Source organism: Pristis pectinata, chromosome 3 (genome assembly GCF_009764475.1).
Source record: "Pristis pectinata isolate sPriPec2 chromosome 3, sPriPec2.1.pri, whole genome shotgun sequence".
In the NCBI taxonomy this organism is placed as follows: domain Eukaryota; kingdom Metazoa; phylum Chordata; class Chondrichthyes; order Rhinopristiformes; family Pristidae; genus Pristis; species Pristis pectinata.
This window is the reverse complement of record NC_067407.1, coordinates 74,570,485-74,594,692: the sequence shown is the minus strand read 5'-3', so window position 1 is coordinate 74,594,692 and position 24,208 is coordinate 74,570,485. Positions and strand designations below refer to the sequence as shown.

At 38.3% G+C, this 24,208-nt stretch overlaps 1 protein-coding gene across 4 annotated transcripts in view; it reads left to right on the top strand.

Annotated features, from left to right (window-relative positions):
- The window catches only part of prkn (parkin RBR E3 ubiquitin protein ligase), an 821,190-nt gene that overhangs the window by 219,089 nt on the left and 577,893 nt on the right, over window positions 1-24,208 (top strand). The window contains exon 2 of one of the 4 annotated variants that reach the window (XM_052012207.1): window positions 15,727-15,752. The exons of the other annotated variants lie outside the window; for them this stretch is intronic. Within the exon in view, the coding sequence (XP_051868167.1) occupies window positions 15,732-15,752 (21 nt within the window). The 5' untranslated portion in view covers window positions 15,727-15,731. The remainder of the gene's footprint in view (window positions 1-15,726; window positions 15,753-24,208) is intronic. 4 annotated transcript variants of the gene reach the window in all.

Below are 24,208 nucleotides of genomic sequence, written 5' to 3'. Positions count from 1 at the left end.
TCAGTCTTCCAACATTCTCTCACCCAACAAGATTGCTAACTAATCTCATTGCATAATACCCAGGCTGGGATGGCCTGCTCTTGAGGTGGTTCCTCAACATATTGGTCCAGGAAACTATGAATTGAATTCCTTTGCATTCCTCTCATGGTGAGAACAATACCCTAAGCAATCAAGGTATTCAGCTGGTGGTGTGGGTTACTGGTTTTGGATGAACTTTGAGTTCTGTTCCAGCATGTAAATGTGGAAAGGATAGAGAAAGAAGCTAACTTTGTGGGTGGCTGTGCAGAAAGCAGTGAGATGCAACAGTAAATGGTGTTGAACTCAGATATGCATATGGTGAAGGATTGAATACTGCAGCCAACTCATCAGTTGTTTGCAAACCTTTATCAATAGATATATTCATTCCATGCAGTACACCCTCTTCCTGAGCCTGCTCCTGTATTAAAGAATACACTGATGATTGAGACAGTTTGAGTACATACAAATATGAGAAATACGACCTACTCCTGCTCCTGTTCATCAAGATCATGGCTGATCTTATACCTCAATGTTGTTTTCCAGCACTACTCCTATATCCCTTGATTACCATAATGCCCAGAAATCTATCAATCTCTATATTAAGTGAACATAATGACTGAGCTACTATAGCTTTCTGGAGTAGAAAATTCTAAAGGTTTACCACCCTCTGAGTGAAAGAGTCTCTCCTCATTCTCGGTTCTAAGTGGCCTATCTTTTATTCTGAGACTGTGCCCCTTGATGCTTTGGCCAGGGAAAGCTCATGTTAAGCCCTGTGAGTTTCAATAAGATCTTCTTTCATTCTTCTATACTCTAAAATCTTCTCTCCTCACATGGCAAACCCACCATTCCTAGAACCAGTGTAGTGAATCTTGACTTACTATTGGCAAGTACATCATTTCCTAGTTGAGGAGACCAAAACTGCACACAATACCCCAGGTGAAGTCATCAAGGTATTATACAATTGCATTACCTAGGTCCCTTAAAACATCAGCATGACTAATCACTCACCATTTAACAGATATTATGCTTTTCTGTTATGTGCACCATAGTGCATAACCCGACATTCTTCCATGTTATGTTCCACTACCATGTTCTCACAGTTAACACAAACAGATTCAATTATAACAAACTGATTTATATCACATGAGTCCAGTTAATGAAAGGGGTGAATTTGTGGCACATTAAGAATGAGAGTGAAAATATGAAGGGAAAGAAGGAATAGGTACTTGAGATGTGGAAGGAAGGAGAAGGGAAAAGCAGAGAGTAGGAAGACTGAAGGACGGAGAGGAAATAGGGAAGCTCACATAAGAATATAAGAAATATAAACAAGATATTCCGTTAATATCCAAATATCTATTAATCTTTGTCTTGAATCTATTCACTGGCTGAACCTTTAACACCGTCTTGGATAGATAATTCAAAAGGTTCAATACCTTTCAAAAATGTATTCCATCGGCCACGCCCTCACTAATTCACTTCTTGACGGCAAGAAGTACTTGTGGGAGTTCTCTAACAGTAACAACACAGTTGGGAAGAACATAGTGGAAAAAATAATGGGAGCTTCTTAGAAAGGTATGGCAATACTCATGGGAGAATGAGATGGGCAAAAATTGCCTGGTTGAGGAATTTACAGAGCATTTTGAGATAATTTCTTAGAATAGCACATTCTGGAGCCAACAACAGAGTGGGCTATGGTAGACCAGGTATTGTTTAACTAGAGAGGATTAATTAATGACATCATAGTGAAGACACCTCTCAGCAATCATAGTGTGATTGAGTTTTACAATCATAGAGTCATACAACATGAAAATGGTCCTTCAGCTCAAGTCAATTCAAGGAAGAAAAATAATGGATCCCAGGCGAATATTTTAAACTTAAATAAGGGCAATTATGAGGGCATGAAAACAAAGCTAGCTAAAATGAACTGGCAAATTAGATTAAGAAGTTGGTCAATCAAACAGCAATTACAGACATTTAATGGGATATTTAAAGATATTTATAATAGATACATTACGAAAAGGAAGAAATATTCCAAAGGGACAACCTACCATCTATGGTTAATCAAAAAAAATTAAATATAGTATCAAACTTAAAACAAATGTGAGCATTGATCCAATAGAAAGTAAGTCCAGGAAATTAATAATGGGAAATAAAGAGATGGTGGATGAATTAAACATGTATTTTGCATCAGTCCTCCCTATAGGGCATTGTAACATCTTAAAAATATCTGAAAATTGGGAATTGGAAGGAATGGAGGAAATCAGAAAAATTATAATCACCAGGGAACCGGTACTGACTATATTGCTGGAGTGTGTGCTGATAATTTCTCCAGCCCAGCTGGACTCCAACTTAAGGTTTTAAATAAGTGGCAAGTAAGATAGTTGATGCATTAGTTTTAATTTTACAAAATGCTCTTGATTCAGGGAAGGTGCCAATAGATTGGACAATAACAAATGTGACTTGTTGGAAAGGGAGGGAGACAGAAAGCAAGATACCTGAGGCCAATTAGCTTAACATGTGTCACAGGAAAAATGTTAGAAACAATTATAAAGGAGGTTAATATAAGGTCTTTAGAAAAAAATATCAAGGTAATCAGGTAAAGTCAACACAGTTTTGTGAAAAGGAAATTGTTTGACCAATTCATTTGAGTTCTTTGAAGAAATAATATGTGCTACACATAAAGGGGAACCAACAGATATACTATATTGGATAAGGTGCCAAATCGAAGGCTACTGTAGAAAATGAAAGCTCACACAGCTGGCAGTAAGATATCAGTGTGAATAGAATATTGGCTAACTAACGGAGCAGGGGGCAGGCATAAATGGGTCTTTTTCTGGTTGGCAAGATAAAGTGAGCTATATGCCATGGGAATGGTACTGGGGCCTTGGCTTCTTATAACTTATAAAAATAATTTTGATAAGGGCACCAACAGTACAATTGCCAACACTGTTAATAATGCAAAGATAGAAAGTTATGAAGTGACAGAAAAGAGTCCAAGGAGATAATCAGATAGGTTAAGTAAATGGGCAAATATCTGCCAATGGAGTATAATGTGGTAAGATTGGTATTGGTATTAGTATTGGTTTATTATTGTCATTTGTACCGAGGTACAGTGAAAAGCTTGTCTTACAAACCAATCGTACAGGTCAATTCATTACACAGTGCAGTTACATTGAGTTAGTACAGAGTGCATTGATGTAGTACAGGTAAAAACAATAACAGTACAAAGTGTTACAGCTATAGAGAAAGTGCAGTGCAATAAGGTGCAGGGTCAAAACAAGGTAGATTGTGAGGGAATTGATGTATTTTGGCAGGAAAAATAAAAAGTATATTATTTAAATGGTGAGAGATTGCAGAACTCTATGATGAGGAGGGGTCAGAATGTCCTTGTGCTTGAGTCACAAAAGGCCAGTATGCAGACACAGTAAATAATTCGGAATGAATAATTAGATTAACTAACAATGTTATTGTTGCAAGAGGAATTAAATACAAAAGTAGAATGGTTATTTTTCAGTTAAATAGGGCATTTGTAAGTAGCTGGAATACTGTATACAGTATTTGTTTCCTTATTTAAGGAAGAACACAAATGCATTGGAAGCAGTTCAGAGAAGGTTTACCCTATCAACACTTGGGATGTGAGAAGCAACTTGATTGAAACATAAAAGATCCTGAGGGGCCTTGACTGGGTGGTTGTGGAGTTGTGGGGCATTCTAGAATAAAGGAGCCACTGTTTAAAAAAATGTTGGGTCATCCATTCAAGACAAATACAAGGCTAAATGTCTTTCTCTCAGGAAGTCATCAGTCTTTGGAACTCTCTTCCTCAATGGATATATAGGCAGAGGCTTGACACATTTGAAAACCGATCTTTGAGGACTTTAAGTGTATCAGCTCATTTGGTGGCAGGGTATTTGCAGCATGTGGAACAAAGATCAATTGCTGTCTGAGCCTGGTGACTTTGTTTTAACAGTGGTTGTCAAAGTGGCCGCTGCCCTTTACTGCCTAGCAAAAGATTCATCCAAAACTCTGTTGCATATTTCACAATCCACTGTACACAAATGTATCAGACATGGGACTAATCCCTTGTATTCCAGGGTGGCCACTTACATCCTTGCTACTTTTGAGGCCAGTCAAAATGAGCAGACGCTTGGAATAGCTTCTCTAGTTGGCTTCCCACAAATGCAGGGCTCGATCAATTATACTTGTAGAGAAGCTGTGACCAAGACAAGACCAATAATGCAGCCCTTCTACAGAAGCAAGAAGTACGGTCAGCATATAAAAAAAAGACCATCCAAGCCATCAAGTCAGGCCTAATGGAAAACAGATTCATAATTCATAACTTCCAAATAACCAAACCAGTGTAAAGCTGTTATTCCAGTATGGTTGGACCTAGCTTGCATTACAGCAAGGCCAAATGCTATTACAGTGCAGCATTCTAAAATTTGAGAATGTATCATTATTTCATAACTAATACTTTCAAATATAAGTACACAATGGGCTTTTTCAATAAATTTCCATCAGTAATATTAAATTATGCCTTTGTGCTAATAAACCTTAATGGGGCTTAATGATAAATTAGGGATAACACTACTAAAAAGACTTGGAATGTAATACTATGCCAAATGTGCTACATAATTGTAAGCTGTTGTTAATAGGTCTTAAGACTATTGTACATTATGGCTGCACTGACCTTTTTGTCCTGGAAAATATAGGCTTCTTCTAGTTTAGTCAAATTCTTTCCAACAAATTCTACAAAGATTTTGGAAACAATCACTAAAAGAATAAAAATGTCGTCCCACACTTTATTTTGATACTTATTAACATAACTGACCCACCTATTTACTAGATACTTATTTTTGTTTTCTGTACCATTTTGTTCTTTTGAATATGTAAATGGCCAAACATAAAGCATGAGAGTAGCTGGCAAAATAAATAAGTAGGGATATTCACAAAGTCAGACAATAGGGAGGTTCAATCTCCAATGATGGAGGAGGAGACAGAGCAGCTGCAAACTACCAGCACTGTTGAGGAGCCACTCGACTTGATCAAGCTTAGACTGGATGAGCGGATTTACGTGAAATTTTTGAGTGAGCCAATGATTTTTAAAAATTCCCAAGACATAAGACTCCTGCACTGTTATTTACATTTGACACTTCTATAGTTTGAATTGTGGGAGAGTGATTTCCATGTGTTGGCAGCCCTGGGAAAAAAAACCTGGCAACCTGAGTGAAGTGCTGGAGGGCTGCCACACTCTGTGACCTGCATCAATCACCATCTTAAGGAGAGGAAGGATAAAGGGAGAAAACTGGAGCAGAAAATAAAACCTCTTGGCTAGCTTAGTAGATTTAATAATGAAGCAGTAAACTCTCCATCAAAGGAGGAAAGGCAAGAAATACAACAGTGAGTTTAAACTCAGCACTTTTCAGCGTGTGACCTTAACCAGTGCTTAGCCAATACATCACATAAAATACTGATTAAGCACCTGAATGAACAGACTTTGACACCCTTTTTTTTGGTCTATCTTCTGTCTTTGTCAAGTATGGCTCAGTTGGTAGCCCTGTTACTTCTGAGTCAAAAGGATGCTAGTTCAAATCTCACCCTGGAAACTAGAGCAGGTAAGTCTCAACCTGTGTTCCAGAAATGGACTGTTGTGCTACCTTACAGACCTTTGCCTACCTATTTATTCCCATTTAGGATACTGAACATGCTATATAGTTCCATTAGTTGTACTCTCCCTCCAAATTTCATCTCATTGACACAAACAAACAGTACATTTAACACTACTGACCAAAGATGAATTTTTAGGTGGAGGTGTTAAACTGAAGCTCTTTCTGCCTCTCTGATGTATGAATTTGCACAGTTTTGAAGAAAAACAAAGGAGTTCTTCTTCAGGTCCTAAGTGACGCAACTTCAGACAACATTTTTGAAATCTTTGGGAGCATGCTGTGCATAATTTGGCTGCTGTAACTTATACAATATGAGAGACTACATTTTAAACTACCTTATTACCTGAAGCACCTGAAGCATATGCAAGGTTATTACTTAGCATTTGAAATAGAGATTGAGGCACAGCTGCCATTGCTAGCAGGACTGAAAAGTCTTGACCTTGGTGGTAAATGCAATGCAGCTAGAACACTAAGAACTTAGTACTGATAGCAGTGCACCTAACATATAAATATTTTCAAAAGCAACACAGATTTTTTTCCCTTGTGTTAATACCCATGACCTGTTTTAGTTCCCCTTGAAATTTCATGACTGGAGTTGAGCAGCAAGTAGTAACATTGGTTAAGGTTAGAATCATGAATAACTGAGCAATGCATAATCCAGTGGGGAGACAAAAAAAAAGGATATGAAATGTACAAAGCAAAAACAGGGGAGAGACAAACTGCAAGTAATGAAAATGTAAGTAGTAGAAATGGAAAAGTACTTGTGTATAAATAAAACAGGCAAGGGAAAAGAAAGAAACTATGAATAGGGGAATTGAATGTTAAGGAATTTATAATTAATATAGAAATATTATTTGCTTTAGCAAACTTTATGAGAAATAAAACATTTTTACAAAGGATTTTGAAACTATAATTCAAAACTGGATTTATCAGGTTGAATTTAGTAAATTGTTTCTTACTTATCTATAAATATTTGTGCTCAAATTTGTGTGGATTAAAATGATCTATAACAAAAACCAGCAAAAGAATTTCACTCGCTGGTGGGTGCCTTGTATTTGTCAGGAGTGGAAGGGCATGGAGATGATATCACAGATGGGTCGAGGAGATTAGAACATAGAACACTACAGCACAGTACATGCCCTTTGGCCCACTATGTTGTGCCGACATTTTATCCTGCTCTAAGATCTATCTAGCCCTTCCCTCCCACATAGCCCCCTATTTTTCTATCATTCACATGTCTCTTTAATGTCCCTAATGTATCTGCCACCACAATCTCTGCAGGCAGTGCATTCCACACACCCACCACTCTCTGTGTAAAAATCTTACCCTTGACATCCCCCTTATACCTTCGTCCAATCACCTTAAAATTATGTCCCCTCATGTTAGCCATTATCACACTGGGAAAATTGGTTTGTAGACTTCTTAATGTTATTTACATTTGCATTTTCTGTTTGTTTCCCAGGAAAATATCCCCGTGGCTATTTCTCCCTTTACATCTCTATTTGTTTTTGGCTCTGTCTATGTGTCTCTGAATTGCTCCAATGGTGATGGGGTAGGGGTGGGGGAAGACACATGGGGCAGGGAGATGGGGTAGGGCACATTTAAACCTCTGACAGTGGACAGGTTTTGTAATAGGTGGGAGTTAAATCTTCAAAAAATGTCAATGTCATAAACCTGACACTTTCTAGGTTTAATTCAAGTGCTTCAGGCACTTGTTGGATTGCTGTTGTGATGCCCTATGAAGGTGGACACTCTTTAATGAGGGTGTCATTGAAAATCACTGCAACAACATTCTTTTATTGCATGAGACTCAATCCAGTCCTTCCCCAAAAAAAACAATGCAGTTGGATTGCCTGTTGCAATCTGACAATCGGTGTTACAATCAGTGCAACTGCTCAAGAAGTAAAAAAAAACAAACTACTGGAGGAACTCAGCGGGTCAAGGGAAATGGACAGTTGAGACCCTTCATCTGGACTCCAGAAATACTTTTTAGTTTGTCAGTCCTGATGTTCTGCAATTGCTCTCAGGTTAACAGAGCTTGGAGAGTGCTGAGCTTTTCAACAAGGATTTACCCTGGTTTATGTCTTCACCTTCTGATCCTGCTGATGTGCAAGAAATCATGTGATAAGCCTAGCTTACTGCACCCACTGGTTGGAAAGCATGAATGATATCCCTGTGAGTAAGTGACTTCCCACTCTGTGGAATTATCATTGTCCTCTTATTGCATGCCTTGTGGGACAGATGAAGGCACAGTGGGAGATTAGAATGACCACTTTCATGGTAACAAGTGTTTAAGGATTTCATTGTACTCATGATCACCTTTTGTTCATTGCTTACATATAGCCCAGCTGAGTGCTTGTGAAGCTGGATGAGTTGGAATCTAGTCAGCAGAACCCATCTTCCAGTCTCCAATTGAAAGGCATTTAGATATCCCGGTTAGATCTAGGAACACCTTGAAAAGATGTTAGTACACTGACGTTGAGAAGGCCACCTCCCACTTTCTGTTTCTCTCAGAAGTCCTGTACTCTCTTCACAAACATGGAAAGAAGGAAAGGAGTGAAATTAACACCATAAGTTCAATAAATTAACAAACTGATGGAAGGAGAAAATTTGTTGATGGTAACTATGATGGAGAGGAATCTCTCATCAGGAAATAGGTGAATGTGCCACTGTGCTCACCTTTTCTAACCTGATAAGGTCATTTAGTGTATTTGTGGTACTGAATCTAAGCACAGGTACCACACAACTGCTGGTGATTTTTGCAGCTACCTTCATGCACATGCCCTTTAAGTTGGCTGCAGACTTCTTCCTATCTGCACCATGGTGCATTAACTCCCTGTGCTCTCTTATAAGCACCCAGCTTGAACTCCATCAGTGAAAAGCATCAGTGAATCTTGGGGCAAAGTTGACTTGTCTACTGTCCATTTTCCTGCCCTCCTTTACAGTGCAGGCAATTCCAGAATCCAAAGTTAGTAATTTTCCACTTTATTGGTAGATGCCGTCATTGTTGCCGTACTGGAACAGTTTAGAGGGAGGTGTGGCTAGTTCCAGACCACAATTCTTCAGCATAGCTAGAATATATTCATGGCTTATTGCCTTTAATGTATCCAGTACACTCAGCTGTTTATTGAGTAAATTGAATTGGCTGAAGACTGAGCTCTGTGGCATGAGAGCCTCAGAAGGAGGTCACAATGGATCATTCTGGCAACTGACTGAAGGTAGCACTTCCACTGGCTGAAGGTAATTGCAAAAGTTTCAGTCTTGTATTTTCACTCATGTGTTGGGTTCCATCATCAGTAAAACTGTGAATGTTCAAGGACCCTCCTGTCATTAATTGTTCAATTGTTGACTGCCTTTCATGACCGGATATTGCAGAACTACAGAGTTTTTACTTGGCCCATTGTTGCCAGATCACTTATCTCTATCTAAAGTAGGCTGCTTTCACTTTAGCAAGGGTTTAATCTGCATTGTTTTTATTGGTTGGTTCCTAGTGCTGCTTCCAGCATATTTCTCATTTAGCTACAGTTCATCCCTTAGCTTGATTGTAACAATAGAGTGATGTACATGGCAGTTAATGTGGTTGCATCTTGTGATTAAGTGCAATTCTGCATCTGATGGTGAACCTCATACATGTTCAATATTGAGCTGTCCTCTCTGCCCAGAATCCAGCTCATTTAGCACAGTGGTTGTAGCTCGCAACTTGATGGTGAATGTTCTCAGGTGGTGGGATCTTGTCTCTGCTAGGTTACACTGGCCATTATTGTCATGGACGGAACTATTGTGGTACGCAACTTGGTGGTGAGAAGGTCAAGTAAGTTTTTCTCTTATAAAATCAAAAATAAACTGCAGATGCTAGAAATCTGAAATAAAAACAGAAAATGCTGAAAACAGCAGATCAAGTGCTGAGTGTTTCCACTTTTTTTTTGTGTTGGTCCTTTTTTTTCTTGTACTTAATTTCCCTCATCCCAGTCTGGTAGGTAGTATTTGCTGGTGATGCAAGTATCTGGGCCTTAGGTGGTTGACTGTGCCAACGTCCATTCATTAAGTCTATCTGCTTAACCAATGAGAGTTAAGGATTAAGAAGAAAAAGAGGAAAATTGGAGGACACAACAAGGTGATTAGATTTAATTAAATCTCTTAATAAGGTGATTAGAGAAGAGTGGAAAATGATAAAAAGAGCAAGTAAACTTAAAATTATAAAAAAAACTCTGTGAGAATATGTTGCTACCTGAGGAGTAAACCTCTATAGATTAAATTGACCACACAGAGAAATTGGGGCTTTTGGATTAGGAAACAGTATTAGTGAACATTATATTTTGGATGAGAGAAAGCTTTACAGAGATATTCCCAGGGGATTAATAACAGACCCATTCTTTTTCTTAATATATGTAAGTGATTTTGACTTTAATATACACGGAACAACTTAAAAATTTGCTGATATCTCAAAATTCAGGAGTGAAGTAAACAATGAGGAAGAGAGAACACAGGCAGGCTGATAGGATGGATGAGCACATGGAAATTTAATTTACCACAGAGAAGTGTGAAGAGAAATATTTTGCCAGGAAGAATGAGGAGGAGCATTATCAATTGAAAGGGACAAATCTCAGTAATTGAGAAACTTGGGCAGTAGAGTATGCAAGGAGAGAGAAGCTGGAGTAGCTCCCACCTCCACAATAATTATCCAAAAATATGTATAAATACTTGTACGTTTGCTCTATAACATTACTTGATGAGTGCAAGTTCTCTTCTAAAAGCAGAGAATCTGCTCTGAACCCAAGTGTATCAGTACATACGTATATCCTTGAAGAACAAGGGAGTGGGACAATCTGAATTGTCCATTGCATCAAGATACCTGGACTTAGTAGGCCAAATAGCCGCCTCCTGTTCCATAATAATGCTGTGATTCGCGGAGAGATTGAGTGTTACTGTACGAACAATGTCTCATCCTTAAAATAGTCTTTACCCTAGCACTCAACCACAACTTTAATCTATTTTAGAAGAGAAATCATGCACTTTTTTGAAACTTAGTTAAGTTGAAGGGGAACTGTGGCTTTTACAAAATTTGTGACAGTGATGCAAATCAACCAACAGTTGCGATCACAATTCACGGGGCACCTCTTCCTCTTCATTGGATAAGTTACCTCTTAATAATTCCAATGAACTTTAAACACACTAACAAATTGCAGGCAATGCCTTCTTTCTCTACATTTCAGAGATTCAGAAAAATGACACAGGATTATTTTCTATGTTGATTCAATTCCCAAAATTTCAGCAAGAAGTGTTGACAATTCTGATTATTCTAAAATAATAAAGTTGTTGCATATACCTATTAGAAGCAGATGCAATTTCAATATTCACCAAATTTGATTACCAAAAGAATTTAATAAGTCTGAATTTGGGTATTAACATTATTGATTGCATAATCTAATTCAAAAATGGGTTTAAACAAATGTTAACCATAAGTCACAATAAACTATTTCTAAGTGTAGTTTAGATCTGAACAAGAAGTTAGCTTCTTTAATAATTAATGAATCTGTTAACTTCTAATTTCTTTTTCAAGAAGTTAACAAATGCATGGATTAGTTATTTGCTCAAGCTGTTCCAGCAGCACTTCCCAAACACACAACTTCTACCACCAAGAAGGACAATGGCAGCAGGTGCATGGGAACAACATCACTTCCAAGTGCCCCTCCAATTTGCACACCTTTCTAATTGACTGACTGACTGAGGCCTTGCAGCCCATCTACTCCATGCTAACAGATTATTTTCCTGTTGGCCTGCAAATTATTCTCTCTCACCTGCCCATCAACTCCCCTTACCTGGAGTAAGGGGTAATTAACATAGCCTGTTAACCTACTAGCATGTCTTTGGGATGTGGACGAAACCAGAACACCTGGGGGAACTCACGAGGTCATGTGGACCATGTGCAAACTCCACACAGACAGTACCCAAGGACAGGATTAAATCCAGGTCCCTGAGGCCGTGAGGCAGCAGCACTAACTGCTGCACTACTCCATCTAGGAAATATATCACCAGTTCTTTATTGTCACTTGGTCCAAATCCTGGAGCTCCCTACCTAAAAGCGGTGTGGGAGTACCTTCACCAGAAGCGCACCATCTCAGAGACAATAAGAAATGGGCAATAGATGCTATCCTTGCCAGCAATGCCCAGATCTTGAAAATGAATTTAAAAAGTATTTAAAGAATAAGCACAATCATATAGCATGTTTTAAATTTAAATATATCAGACGTGAAGGGTGTTCATTTAATAAATGAAGACCTTGCAAAATTCTTCCACCCATGATGTCTGTAGGGATCCTTCACAACTGCCCTTTGTCCCTCAGTTATGAATTGGACCTGAACCTATCTGGGTTGATTAAAGCTGGTCAAAGCTCACAGAGCAATCCAACTCCATGTTCTTTTAATTGTTTATTGTACTTACAAATACTGTGCAAACACTGCAAAGCAAACACTACAAAACAAACTCTGCAGGTATTATGTGAAAGTTGACAAACATAAAATCAATTTTGCAAATGTTATCCTAAATAACACACTTTAAGCTTTAATGCTAAATACACTCGTATATAATTATCAGTTAATTCTAGTTAATTCTGAATGCAGCACACACTGGTGATCACTTGGGGGTGTTTGTTCCCATCTGCACAGGTGATCAATCATACCTATGGTTCCGCTGTGAATTGCCATAATGTGTTGCCAAGCACCCTTTTTTTAATAACAACATAAAGATTAGGAGAAGGAGTAGGCTACTTGGTCCTTCAAATTTGCTCTGCCATTCATTAAGATCAAAGTAAATCTTCTGACTCAACATCACTTTCCTGCACAATCCCTATATCCCTTGATGTCCTTAACATCCAGAAATCTGTCGATCTGTGTTTTGAATGAATTCAATGACTGAGCCTCCACAACTGTCTGGGGCAGAGGATTTTGAAAATTCATCATCCTCTAGGTGAAAAAATTCTCCTCCTTTCAGTCAAAAGGCCTACTCCTTTTTCTGGATCTGTAACCCCTGGTCCAAGACTCCTCACTCTCCCTAAATCCATTCTCTCAAGCCCTGTAAGAATTTTGTAAATTTCATTGAGACCTCCTCTCATTCTTCTAAACTCCAGTGAATACAAACCTGGTTTAGTCAATCTCTCTTTGCATGGAAAACCTGCCATCTCAGGGATTAGTCTGGTGAATCTTTGTTGCATTCCTTCAATGACAAGTAAATTGTTTCTTTGGCAAAGAAACCAAATTTGTACACAATGCTACAGGTGCAGTCTCAACAAGACCTTGTATAATTACAGTCAGATATCTTTACTCCTTTACTTACATTCTCTTTTAATATCAGCCAACATATTTGCATTTCTAATTGCTTGCTGCATCTGCATGCTAGTTTACAGTAACATGTGTACCAGGGCACCTACATCACTTTGAATGATAATCTTTCCCAATTTGTCACCATATGAAAAATACTCTGCTTTTCTGTCTAATGCACTGAAGTAGAAGACTTCACACTTGTCCACATTATATTTATCTGGCATGTTTTCACCCATTCACTTTGTTGTCTATATCCCCTTGAAAGCCTCTGTACATCCTCTTTCCTACTCACAATTCAACCTGATTTTATATCATCAGCAATGTTGGAAATATGATATTTGGTCCCCTCAGCCAAATTATTGATTTAGATTGTGAATACATGAGGCTCAAGCACCAGTCCCTGTGATCCCACTAGTCACTGCCTGCCAGTCTAAGAAAGACCTGTTTAATCCTACTGTTTGTTTCCTGTCTGTTAATGAATTCACAATTCATGCTCATACATTACCCCCAATTCCATGTGCTTTAACCTTGTTCAACTTTATCCCTTTATTATTCCTTTGGGACTTTATTAAAAGCCTTTTGAAAATCTAAGTACACACCATTCAATGATTCAATGGTTCCAATTCATCCATTCTATTAATCACATCCTCAAAGAACTTTATCATATGAAAATCACATCTGTGACATATTTGATTTAAGCACACCCTTCCCCATTGATTTTACTATCTGTGCCTAGCTTATTCCTTATAAGTACATAAATTCCTTGATTTAATTAGTCCTTGTTATCAATTTTCACAATAGAGTTGACTTGATGGAGAAGAACTCAGAGCTCATCAACATGTCAAATTTCTTGACTTGAAAACTTCATGGACAGTTTTACTGCAAATGTTCTGTGGAGAAAGCAGGGTCCTCAAGTTAGTCTTGTTTGTGTCTCTGTACATGTGCATCCTTTGGCATAATCTACAGCTCAATCTGTTTTAAAAGTTCATTTAGCACGTCCTTTGTTTCCTGAAGCCATGCAGGGACAGGGAATTTGGCAAATAAATGCTTGAAGATCACAATTGCCTTTAAAATATAACTGCTTGACCTCCTTGCTGTTAATTTATCTTGAATTAAATGTGTCCTTGCTGCAGTCTTGGCTACATGTATCCTTGTTGATTTAAGTGCAATTGAAACTTTTTGTGTGCATGTGTCTGTGTGTGCCGCTCTTATTAAAACTAATCACCATCAAGTGCATGAAATCCAAATCTGTGTGCAGACAGAGTGTAATATTTTCGAGAATAGAAGAGTACTTTGATATTTATGTGTCACTACAACCTATTGTTTGTAATACACATATCATTCTTTGGGCCTGGATCACATCATAGAATAATGTCCATTTCAACTTGTACTTATTTCTCATATAATCAAAGTAGAAATCATATTATCTTCAGCAATCTCTTCTAATAATCAGATGAGGGATTAACATTTTTATTCCAAACAAAACAGTTATATGGAAGGTATTCAATAATTTCTTTTAGAAATAACATCCTCAGGTCATCCAAAAGTGCTTTCCAGTCATTGATATTATTTTGAAATGTAGTCAAAAGTAAAGACTGTGCTCAATTTGCACACAACAGTGTCCCACAAACAGCGATGAGATAAAGGATAGTTAATCAGTTTGTGTTATGGTGTTGAGAGGTAAGTATTGGTCAGGACAACCATGAGAATATCCCGTCCCTTCTATAACTAATGCACTCAGATCTTTTGGAGGCAGATAAAAGCTTGGTTTACTCTCTCATTCTAAAAGTTGGTTCATAAGCCGTTCCTTCAGGATTCCTCTGCACCTACACATTTTACGTGGAAATAGAAGGAGTTGCCACAGAATCAATCAGCCTGAGATTTTTTTATCTACTACCCCTTCCCACCACCCAGAGGGAAATATTATCACACAATTCTGAATCCTTCGCCTTTTGTCTCCCTTCTCTCCTCCACCATTTCATTCCTCTACACTCATGACATTGCTGAGATTAGTTGTTATTGTTGAGGAAGTCAGAAGCAAATTTGAATCTTAAGATTATTCCCAGTCAAAAACTATACTGCAAAAATGGTAATGTTGGAAGGAAGGAAGTAAATTGACTGGAGGGCCATGCTACAATACGGTATGCTTTGGTTGTTATCACAGCTGTGCAGTAATTCAGTGACAGCTTTCCACTCATTACAAAAGCTCTGGTGGCGCTTTTTTCTCATTGTATATGCAAACCTTGAAAGGTCACAGTGGAAGCTTCAGTTTGAGTTGCAAGATAAATAAATGTTAGAATAAGTGTGATGTTGTGCCTCCAGTAATCCTTTGAAGTACTGCGCATATTGAATACTTCTGGTGCAATTCCAACGACCCTCCAAAACTGTAACTACTAGCTTCTGACCTAAACTAATTAAAAGGATCAACTGCAAAAGAGATATTTCAAGATTTCTTCTGTTAGGTTTAGGCTAGTCCAGAGCTTTTGCACAGGTGATTCTTTTAATTTCCATCATTCAACATACATAGGTAGGGTCCATTTTATTAAATGTTGATGGTAATTGTTGATGCTAGGGAATTTGAGAAAAATACTTTTATTTTTAACATGTCCTCCTTTCTCAACTTCACGTTAAATTTTGTTAAAGTTTGATATTATTTATGTCTATTTACAATACAGAGTAGAGTTAAAATGTAGAATTAAAATAATTTGGGGTCTGTTATCTTGCAGGGGTAATGGAATCAAAGAAGTATTATGTAAGTAATTCAATAAGGTATTTGGATTCTTGTCTGATTTCATATATTCAACCTTGAAATATATGCAAAAATAGAAAACAAACCTGTCTGTTATTTCACAATAGATTTTAACTTCTGATTTTGCCTGGTTAATTTGTACAATCATGGTGACCAGGTACATTGCAGATTGAAGTGAATGTTTTTGCTTGACAGCACTAACATTATTCGTGAATTAACACGAAAGTGAGAGGTCTTTGACAGGGTGAATCCAAAGAAGATGTTTCATCTTGTGGTAGAATCTCAAACTAGGGGATTCACTGTTTAAAAATAACCTGTGGCCTATTCAAGACAGAAATGAGTAATTTTATTTTCCTAATTCAGAAGGTGAGAGTCTTTGGAACTCTGTTCCTCAAAAGGAGCTGGAAGCAGAGTCTTTGAATATTTTTAAGGCAGAAGAAGATGGTTACTTGAAAGCAAGGAGGTAAAAAATATTACACGTAGAGGTATGCAGAGTTGAGGATGCAGTCAGATCAGCCATGCTCCTATTAAATGGTAGAGCAGAGTCGAGGGGCATTATGGCCTGCTACTGCTCCTAATTTGGATACATGTACAAAGCAATGTACAATAGAATTTACTTTTCCAAACAATCATTCTTTTCCATAACTGTATAATTTCCAAAATATTTATTTATCTAAAATTCCTGATGGTTGGAAGTTTGTAAATTGTTGTACCCAAATGATCTTTTAACCATTTCAGGCTTATAGCAGTTATTGTCATCAAATCAAAGATGTAAATTAAATGCAAATTTTCAGAGTTACCAATGAATTCTGTTTACCACAGATTCATTTTTCTTGGGTCCTTTCAGTCAGAACCAAACTAAGCAATGAAATTAAAAGACCTCCATGCCACTGAAAGGACTAGGTGCTCCAATATTAGCAAATAGCAAACATCCTGATAATTGTTTCATCATGTAAATGTTGTGGTGATTTCATCTATCAAACCTAGAGACTGATTATTTATTTAAGTATTGCTTAGACTTGTCAAAAATAATGTTGACCATTATAATTCATTGATGGAAAGATGGTAAGATATGCAGATCGGGAAAATTATGTACTATTCTAGCTTGTGTATCCCAAAAACCACATGGTTTCCACAATCACCACACAAGACTCCTTCTGAAATAACCGAAAAATATCTGGAAAACTGCCGAATCCCCATCCCAAGGGCAAGCCCATGACATCCATTTCTCATTTCTATTAGCATAACAGGCAGGTCATTTATGACCTGAAATGAATCCATTCTCTGTGCCGATGGACCAAGTGCCCATTAAGTACCCAGAGAACAGGTGCAGCACTGTTGTTTCTCGTTGGTATAATTTTTTTTCTTTCCTTAGTCTGATTCACAAGCATTCAATGCCATTTTACTTTAAATCATATTTTTATGAGATTTGCCAGATACCTGACTTGACATCTAAAGTGGGCATAAGATTAGGTGTACTTTTCAGTCTTGCTTCTGTGTGGCACCCATGGAACAAACACCTGAGCTCTCTACACTTATTCCTGTAATCCATGACATCTCACAGAAAAGTATTTAAATCATCAGAGTCATTGAATATTACAAATTATAAGCCCATTGATTAAACATGCCTTTGCTAGCTCTTCTATTTAGTCCCACTCCATAAATTTCTTATTGTGGGCTAAATATCCGGAACTAGTTTGAAGTTTACAATTGAAATTGTTTTCTTTTGAGCAGTTCATTTAAAATCATACCATTTGCTCTGTAAACAATGTTTCTGCATGTCTCCTTTTAGGGTCTAACCAATATCTGTGGAGAGGATAATGGAGTGAATGTTCCAAGACAATGATCTTTCATTAGAACTGGAAAAGGTTAGAGATCAATAGATTTTAAGATGCATTGGAAGAGGAAAAAGATCTGTGTTGGTGTAGAGTGCAGGAGAGGTTACGGAACAAAGTGAACTTGTACTTCTGTCAATATAGTATAGTGTATTTGCTGCTCACAATTCTCTGTATCGGGGAGGCCAAAAGCACAATGGGTGATCGCTTTGTAGAGTGTGCTTCCATTTGGTTGCTTACCACTTCATTTCCTAGCCCCACTCCCATTACAACTCCTTTGTCCTTGGTCACCTACACTATTCCACTGAAGTTCAATGTAAGCTTAAGGAGCATCATTTGAGAGAATAACAGAAACTTGTGACTCAGAAAGAAAACATTCAATCCAGCCAAAGAAGACATAGGTAGACCAATCACATTTTCAAGCTCTTTTTCCATAAGCTTGTAGATTACAGTGCATCAAGTGCTTATGAAGAGATAGGTTGAAGGGTCTTGACTCAACATCGAATGTCCATTTCCTTCCACAGATCCTGCCTGACCCGTTGAGTTCCTCCAGCACTTTTTTCCAGCATCTGTAGTCTCTTTTTTTAAAAAAAATTATTTACAGCATGGTAACAGGCCCTTCCGGCCCAACGAGTCCGCACCACCCATTTTAAACCCAAATTAACCTACCCGTATGTCTTTGCAATGTGGGAGGAAACCGGAGCACCCAGAGAAAACCCACGTGGACATGGGAGAACATACAAACTCCTTACAGACAGCTGCGGGAATCGAACCCCGGTTGCTGGTGCTGTAATAGCGTCGCGCTAACTGCTATGCTACTGTGCCGCTCTTGTGTCTGTATGTTTTAAATATGTTCAAAGCTTCTACCTCTACTACCTTTACAAGCAGAGCTCCGCTATTCTTAATGTGTAAAAAGTATTTTTCTAATTTCCCCTCTAATTCTGCTATTATCTAAAATCTTAGCAACACCCACACCAAACCATTCACCCCACCATGTTCAAGTTCAAGCTTATTGTCATATACATATATACCCAGGGTATAAATGCCATGAAAATTAGCCTTTTGCAGCAGCAGTACAGTACATTACAAACATAAGTTAACATAAACTTAAATGAACATAAATTATGCATAACTTACATGACAAAATAAACATAACGATCTTCATGCAGGTTGAGAGAGAAAATAGAAATATAGTCTGAACATATGTTCGTTTTTACAAATGGCAAAACTTGTTTCCTCTCTCTCACCACTTTTAATAATTGTCCTTTCTTATCAGTCTTATGTACTTTTGATGCCATTCATTACAATACCGTGGAAGTATGGTTACCATATCAAGTGATTTTTTCTGTGTATTTTCCGAGTTACAGACGAAATCAACATATGGACGTCTGTAAAAATTACTGCCCCAACTCAAGCCCTCAGTTACTGATCTCTATGCTGCAGGAAATGGGCCCTTCCTATTTGCTCTGTCCAGGCCTTCATAATTGAAATGGCTTGATAAAATTCGCTTTCAAAAATCTCTGTTGCAATGTCAAAAATACCAAGCCAGCCAACCTTTCATCTTAATTAAACTTCTCATTGTAAATCTCATCTGTGCTCTCTCTAACATCATCACACATTTCCTGTAATTGATGACCAATTCAGTAATGCCAGTATTTTATTCAGCCATATGTTTTTATGGTCAACGCCTCAACCAATAAAGAAAGTAAACATTATACCTTCTTACCTATTTTGTTTTCCTGACCTTCTACCTTCAGAAGTCTGTTGGTCATTCTGAGGTCATTGTATTCCTCGACATGGTATCCTCCATTTGATGGGCATTATATTACCCTTCTTGCCCTCCCCATATACAGCACTTGCTCCTATCCATATTCAGTTCCACTTGCCACTTTTCTGTCTGCATAACTATTCCATTGCTACCCTACTGCAATCTACATTTTTCTCCCTCAACCTCATCCACAAAGCAAATTTTTGTAACACCTGCAAACTTCTCAGTTATGTATTCTTCTTTTCAATCTAAGCCAATGAAACATGACACAAGAACCAAGGGTGCCAGCATTACATTCTGAAGCACCTCACTGCAAACAAGCTTCCAGTCACTTAGGCCTTCATCGACCATTACCATTGACTTGCTGCAGCTGAGTCAATTTTGAAGCCACTGCAATTTTCCCTTGGGTTCCATGGCTTTGACTGTTAAAAGGGACATTGCTAAAATCCATGTAGATCACAACAAATACACTATCTTCATCAATATTCCTCCTTCCCTCAACAAAAAGTTCATTCAATTTAGTCAGAAATGACTGATAGCAGAAACAAAGGAAATCCATGGTGACTGTCCTTGTGGCTTGCTAAATGATGACTTAAACTGTGCCTATTTTTTTTCCCAATAATTTGCCCATCTTTCATCTGGGGAGATTACAGTCTTCTGGACTCAACATTAAGTTCAACACTTCCACATAATGCATCCATTACTGCACCTTATCCCCATTCTAGATCCTTTTTATCATTTAATATCTCTCTATTCTTGCTGTCAAAGCCCTTCTCCTTTATTCTCTCCTCCTCGATACCATCCTCTGCTTCATAAAACTTATTTATATTTTCTCTAGTACTGTTGGAAAGTCCTTGACCGGGAATGTTATTCTGTTTCCCTCTCCACAGAAGTTGTCCCACAAGTTTACTTTGTAATGGGTGCTGAATGTTGAAAATTGCTAGCTGTGTGATACTTGTGAATGACCTCAAGAAGGGTATTATGTACTTAACTGTCCTACAATGGACTATTGATGAGGCTGGTTCTTATATTTAGCTCTACTTCTGTCATGAAGGCATGGCCCATGAGATTAACATAGATCAAAGAAAGAAAGTATTTAAACTAGGTTGAAGATGCACTTGAACGACACAACAATGACAAAAAGATTTCAGAGCAAAAATGTAAAGCTCAGAGAGAAACATTAGGTCTCACTCTCAGGAACACATGGACATCAAAAACATGAAATAACAAGTCTTAATAAAGATGCATATTTCTAGGTTTGAGAAATATTTCTCCAGGAATACAACTATCGGACACTTTTGATGAATCAGGGAACTGTAACTGTCCAAGTGGAGTAGAAAGAGTATTGTGTGGCTTTGTCAAATGTTTAGGAATTAATGGAAACTCATCTCTTGGATAGGGCAAGAAAACTACCCAGCAAAATATCCTGGTTGTGTGCAAAGTAATTCCAATTGAGCTAAAATAACATGTGCAAGTTGCTCTTCACATCCAGCTCAAAATAAACAGGAGAACGGAAAGTTTATGAATAAATAAAGTTCAGTAAATGAGTATCTTAACATTTTCAATAATCAAAAATAGCACAATACTTAACAGCACTTTTAACAAAGAAAAATATTCCAAAGTGATTTATTAAAAAATGGCTATTTTGTAGGAAATAAATTTGGAAATGAAGTTGCAGTTTGCAAGGACAATGGGTCAAAGTTCTTTTTCTTTGAAGAAGGGCTGGTAATAGAGACTTTGGAGAGATAGGAATGGTGCTTGATAAAGAGAGAAGCTTTTACAATATTAGCTATCATAGGAGTCAGGTACAATGAATAAACTGAGCTTGAAAAGGACTCAAGGGCAAAGGAAACTGAATGTGTGATTTATAGAATGGTAGGATTGGAAGGACCAGCTATTGTGGGAGAGAAGTAGAGGATCAGACATGGTGGGAAGCAGGAAAAAGTTATGGCAACTGAACAGTGATCTGGACTTGAAAGATGAATAGCTTGTTTCACATTGGAAATGAGGATGAAGGGTTTATTGAGATGGTTGTGCAAAAAAGAAACTAGGTCTTATCTTCATTCTCTGGTATTATTCTGGGATAGTTGGTGCTTTTGGCTGAGAAATTTTAACCCCAAAAGTTGGAGTGTGAAAGCCATATAAATGATAATGGATAGTAAAAGTAGATGCATATTAGATATGCTGAGGTTTGTGTTGTTTAGAGAAGAGGTGGGGATATATCAAAGGAAACAACTAAGATGGGATAAAGTAATAGATTTTCTGGGAATAAAAACAGCAAAGTAGCAGGCAGTAATAGCAAATCCATGGCTATAGAAATGCAATGAATGAAAAGTCAAAGGCTAGCTATTTAGATGCTTCAAAGAGCAATTGTAAGTGGCCTAACGGAAAATCATTTGCAAAGATTAGTCATGAAGGAAGTGGGTTTGGAACAAAGTCATGTTGCTAGTGAAGAATGGTGGGAAGTTGTCAGAATACCGAAATATAGTGGGAATAGGAGATTCTGAAATTATGTGAGAAGTAATTAAAGATGTAGAAAATATAAATGAAGGACGAACGCTTGGGAACATAGGAAGCAGCGAATTTAGAGGAGAGCAAATGAACAGAGATGAAATGGAAACTGAAATCACTGCTGATGAGATTGTTCAGTGCAGAGGCGGGAGGAAAAGAAAGGAATTTCAATAGACACTTAGGATATGGGTACAGCAGTGGATATTGTCTATATGGACTTTAGCAAGGCCTTCAACAAGGTCTCACATGGCAGGCTGTTCTGGAAGGTTAGGTCCAATGGAATCCAGGGAGAGCTAGTTAGATGTATTCAAAATTGGTTCAGAGGTAGGAAGCAGAAGGTGGTGGTTGAAGGTTGTTTCTTGGCATGGAGGCCAGAGACTAGTGGTGTGCCGCAAGGGTGGGTGTTGGGACCCTTATTATTCATTATTTATATAAATGATTTGGATGGGAATGCACAAGGCTTGATCAGTAAGTTTGCTGATGACACTAAATTAGAAGGTGTTGTTGATAGTGAAGAGGGTTATTGTAGATTATGGGGAGATCTTGATCAGTTAGGGAAGTGGGCCGAGGAGTAGCAAATGGATTTCAATGCAGATAAGTGTGACGTGATGCATTTTGGAAAGTCAAACCAGTGTAAGACTTATACTATGACAGGCACGGATGGTAAGTCTTTTCCTCAGGGTACGGTAGTCCAAAACTGGGGGGCCAAATTTTCTCACCCAAAAATTTAGGGTGAGAGGGGAAAAATCTAAAGGGGATTTCAGGGGCAAATTTTTCATGCAGAGGGTGGTGAGTATATGGAATGAGCTGCCAGAGGAAGTGGTTGAGGCAGGTATAGCAATATCATTTAAGAAGCACTTGGATAGGTACATTCAGGGGCGGTGCTTAGATGGATATGGGTCGACTGTAGGAAATTGGGACTAGCTGGGTGGGCACCATGGTCAGCATGGACAAGTTGGGCCGAGTGTTATATCACTCTATGAATCTATGTGGCTGATAGAAGTGGCAGACAAGAAGGAATGACAATGATGACAAGAAGTCAGAGAATGATGAGCTGGAACAAGTTGGGATGCATGGAGGGGAAGCCACCAGAGGTTCAGAGTGAGAAGACAAGGTATGACTTGACTGTGGAATTTTCTCATGGCTGAACCTGTTCCAAAGCTGACAAGAAATGTGATAGAAACTTCATTTTTGGCAAAATTATGGCTAGAGTGAAAGTAGCTCCAAAGAAATTCAGGGTTTAATGTTAAGAGACAAAACTATAATGATGTTTGGATGACACAGGTGGTGAAAAGTTGTGCCAAGGAGGGACTCAAAGCCAGGATATCCATGCAGATATCCACAGTCTAAAAAAAGTCATGGTGGACTGACATTTCTCATGTAACAAGCTAGAGATTATGAATTTAAATCTCTCAACCTTAAGTTTCTTGAGTAAATTTGTGTGATGCCTAAAGAGGCAGGATAAGGATGATGGGCTGAATGGCCTCCTCAGTGCTGTCTAACTAGTCTTACTCCCTTGTTTTTTTTTCTCAGTCCTGCTACATATTTTTTGTTTTCAATTATAGAATTCAGTTTTCTTTTCAACTCTTTTCAATTCCCCTGTGGTAGGCTGGTCTGGAAGGTGATCCAGGGTGAGCTATCCAATTGGATACAAAATTGGCTTGGTGGTTGGAGTCAGAGGGTGGTAGTGGATGGTTGCTTTTCACACTGGAAGCCTGCGACCAGTGGTGTGCCGCAGGCATTGGTGCTGGGTCCACTGTTGCATTATATATTTACAATTTGGATGAGGATGAAGGTGACATGATTAGTAAGTTTGTGGATGTCGCCAAAATTGGTGGCATAGTGGACAGTGAAGAAGGTTGTCTAAGGTTACAATAGAATCTAGATCAAGTGGGAAAGTGGACAAAGGAACGGCAGATGGAATTTAACTCGGACAAGTGGGAAGTTAAACTAGGGTAGTACACACACTGTGAATGGCAGGGTGCTGGGGGGTGTTGTAGAACAGAGAGACGTAGGAATGCAAGTTCATAGTTCCCCGGAAGTGGTGACACAATTAGACAGGACGGCGAAGAAGGCATATTGCATGCTTGCCTTCATTGGTTGGGGCACTGAGTAAAAGAGTTGGCATGGCACAGCTGTAGAGGACATTGGTGAGACTGCACCAATTGTGTGCACTTCTGGTCACCCAGCTATAGGAAGGATGTGACTTAGCTAGAGAGGAGGTGCAGAAAAGATTCACGAGGATGTTGCCAGCACTGGAGGGCTTGAATTGTGAGATACTGGATTGGCCGGGACTGTTTTCCCTGGAGTGAAGGAAGCTGAGGGGTGACCTTATAGAGCTTAAT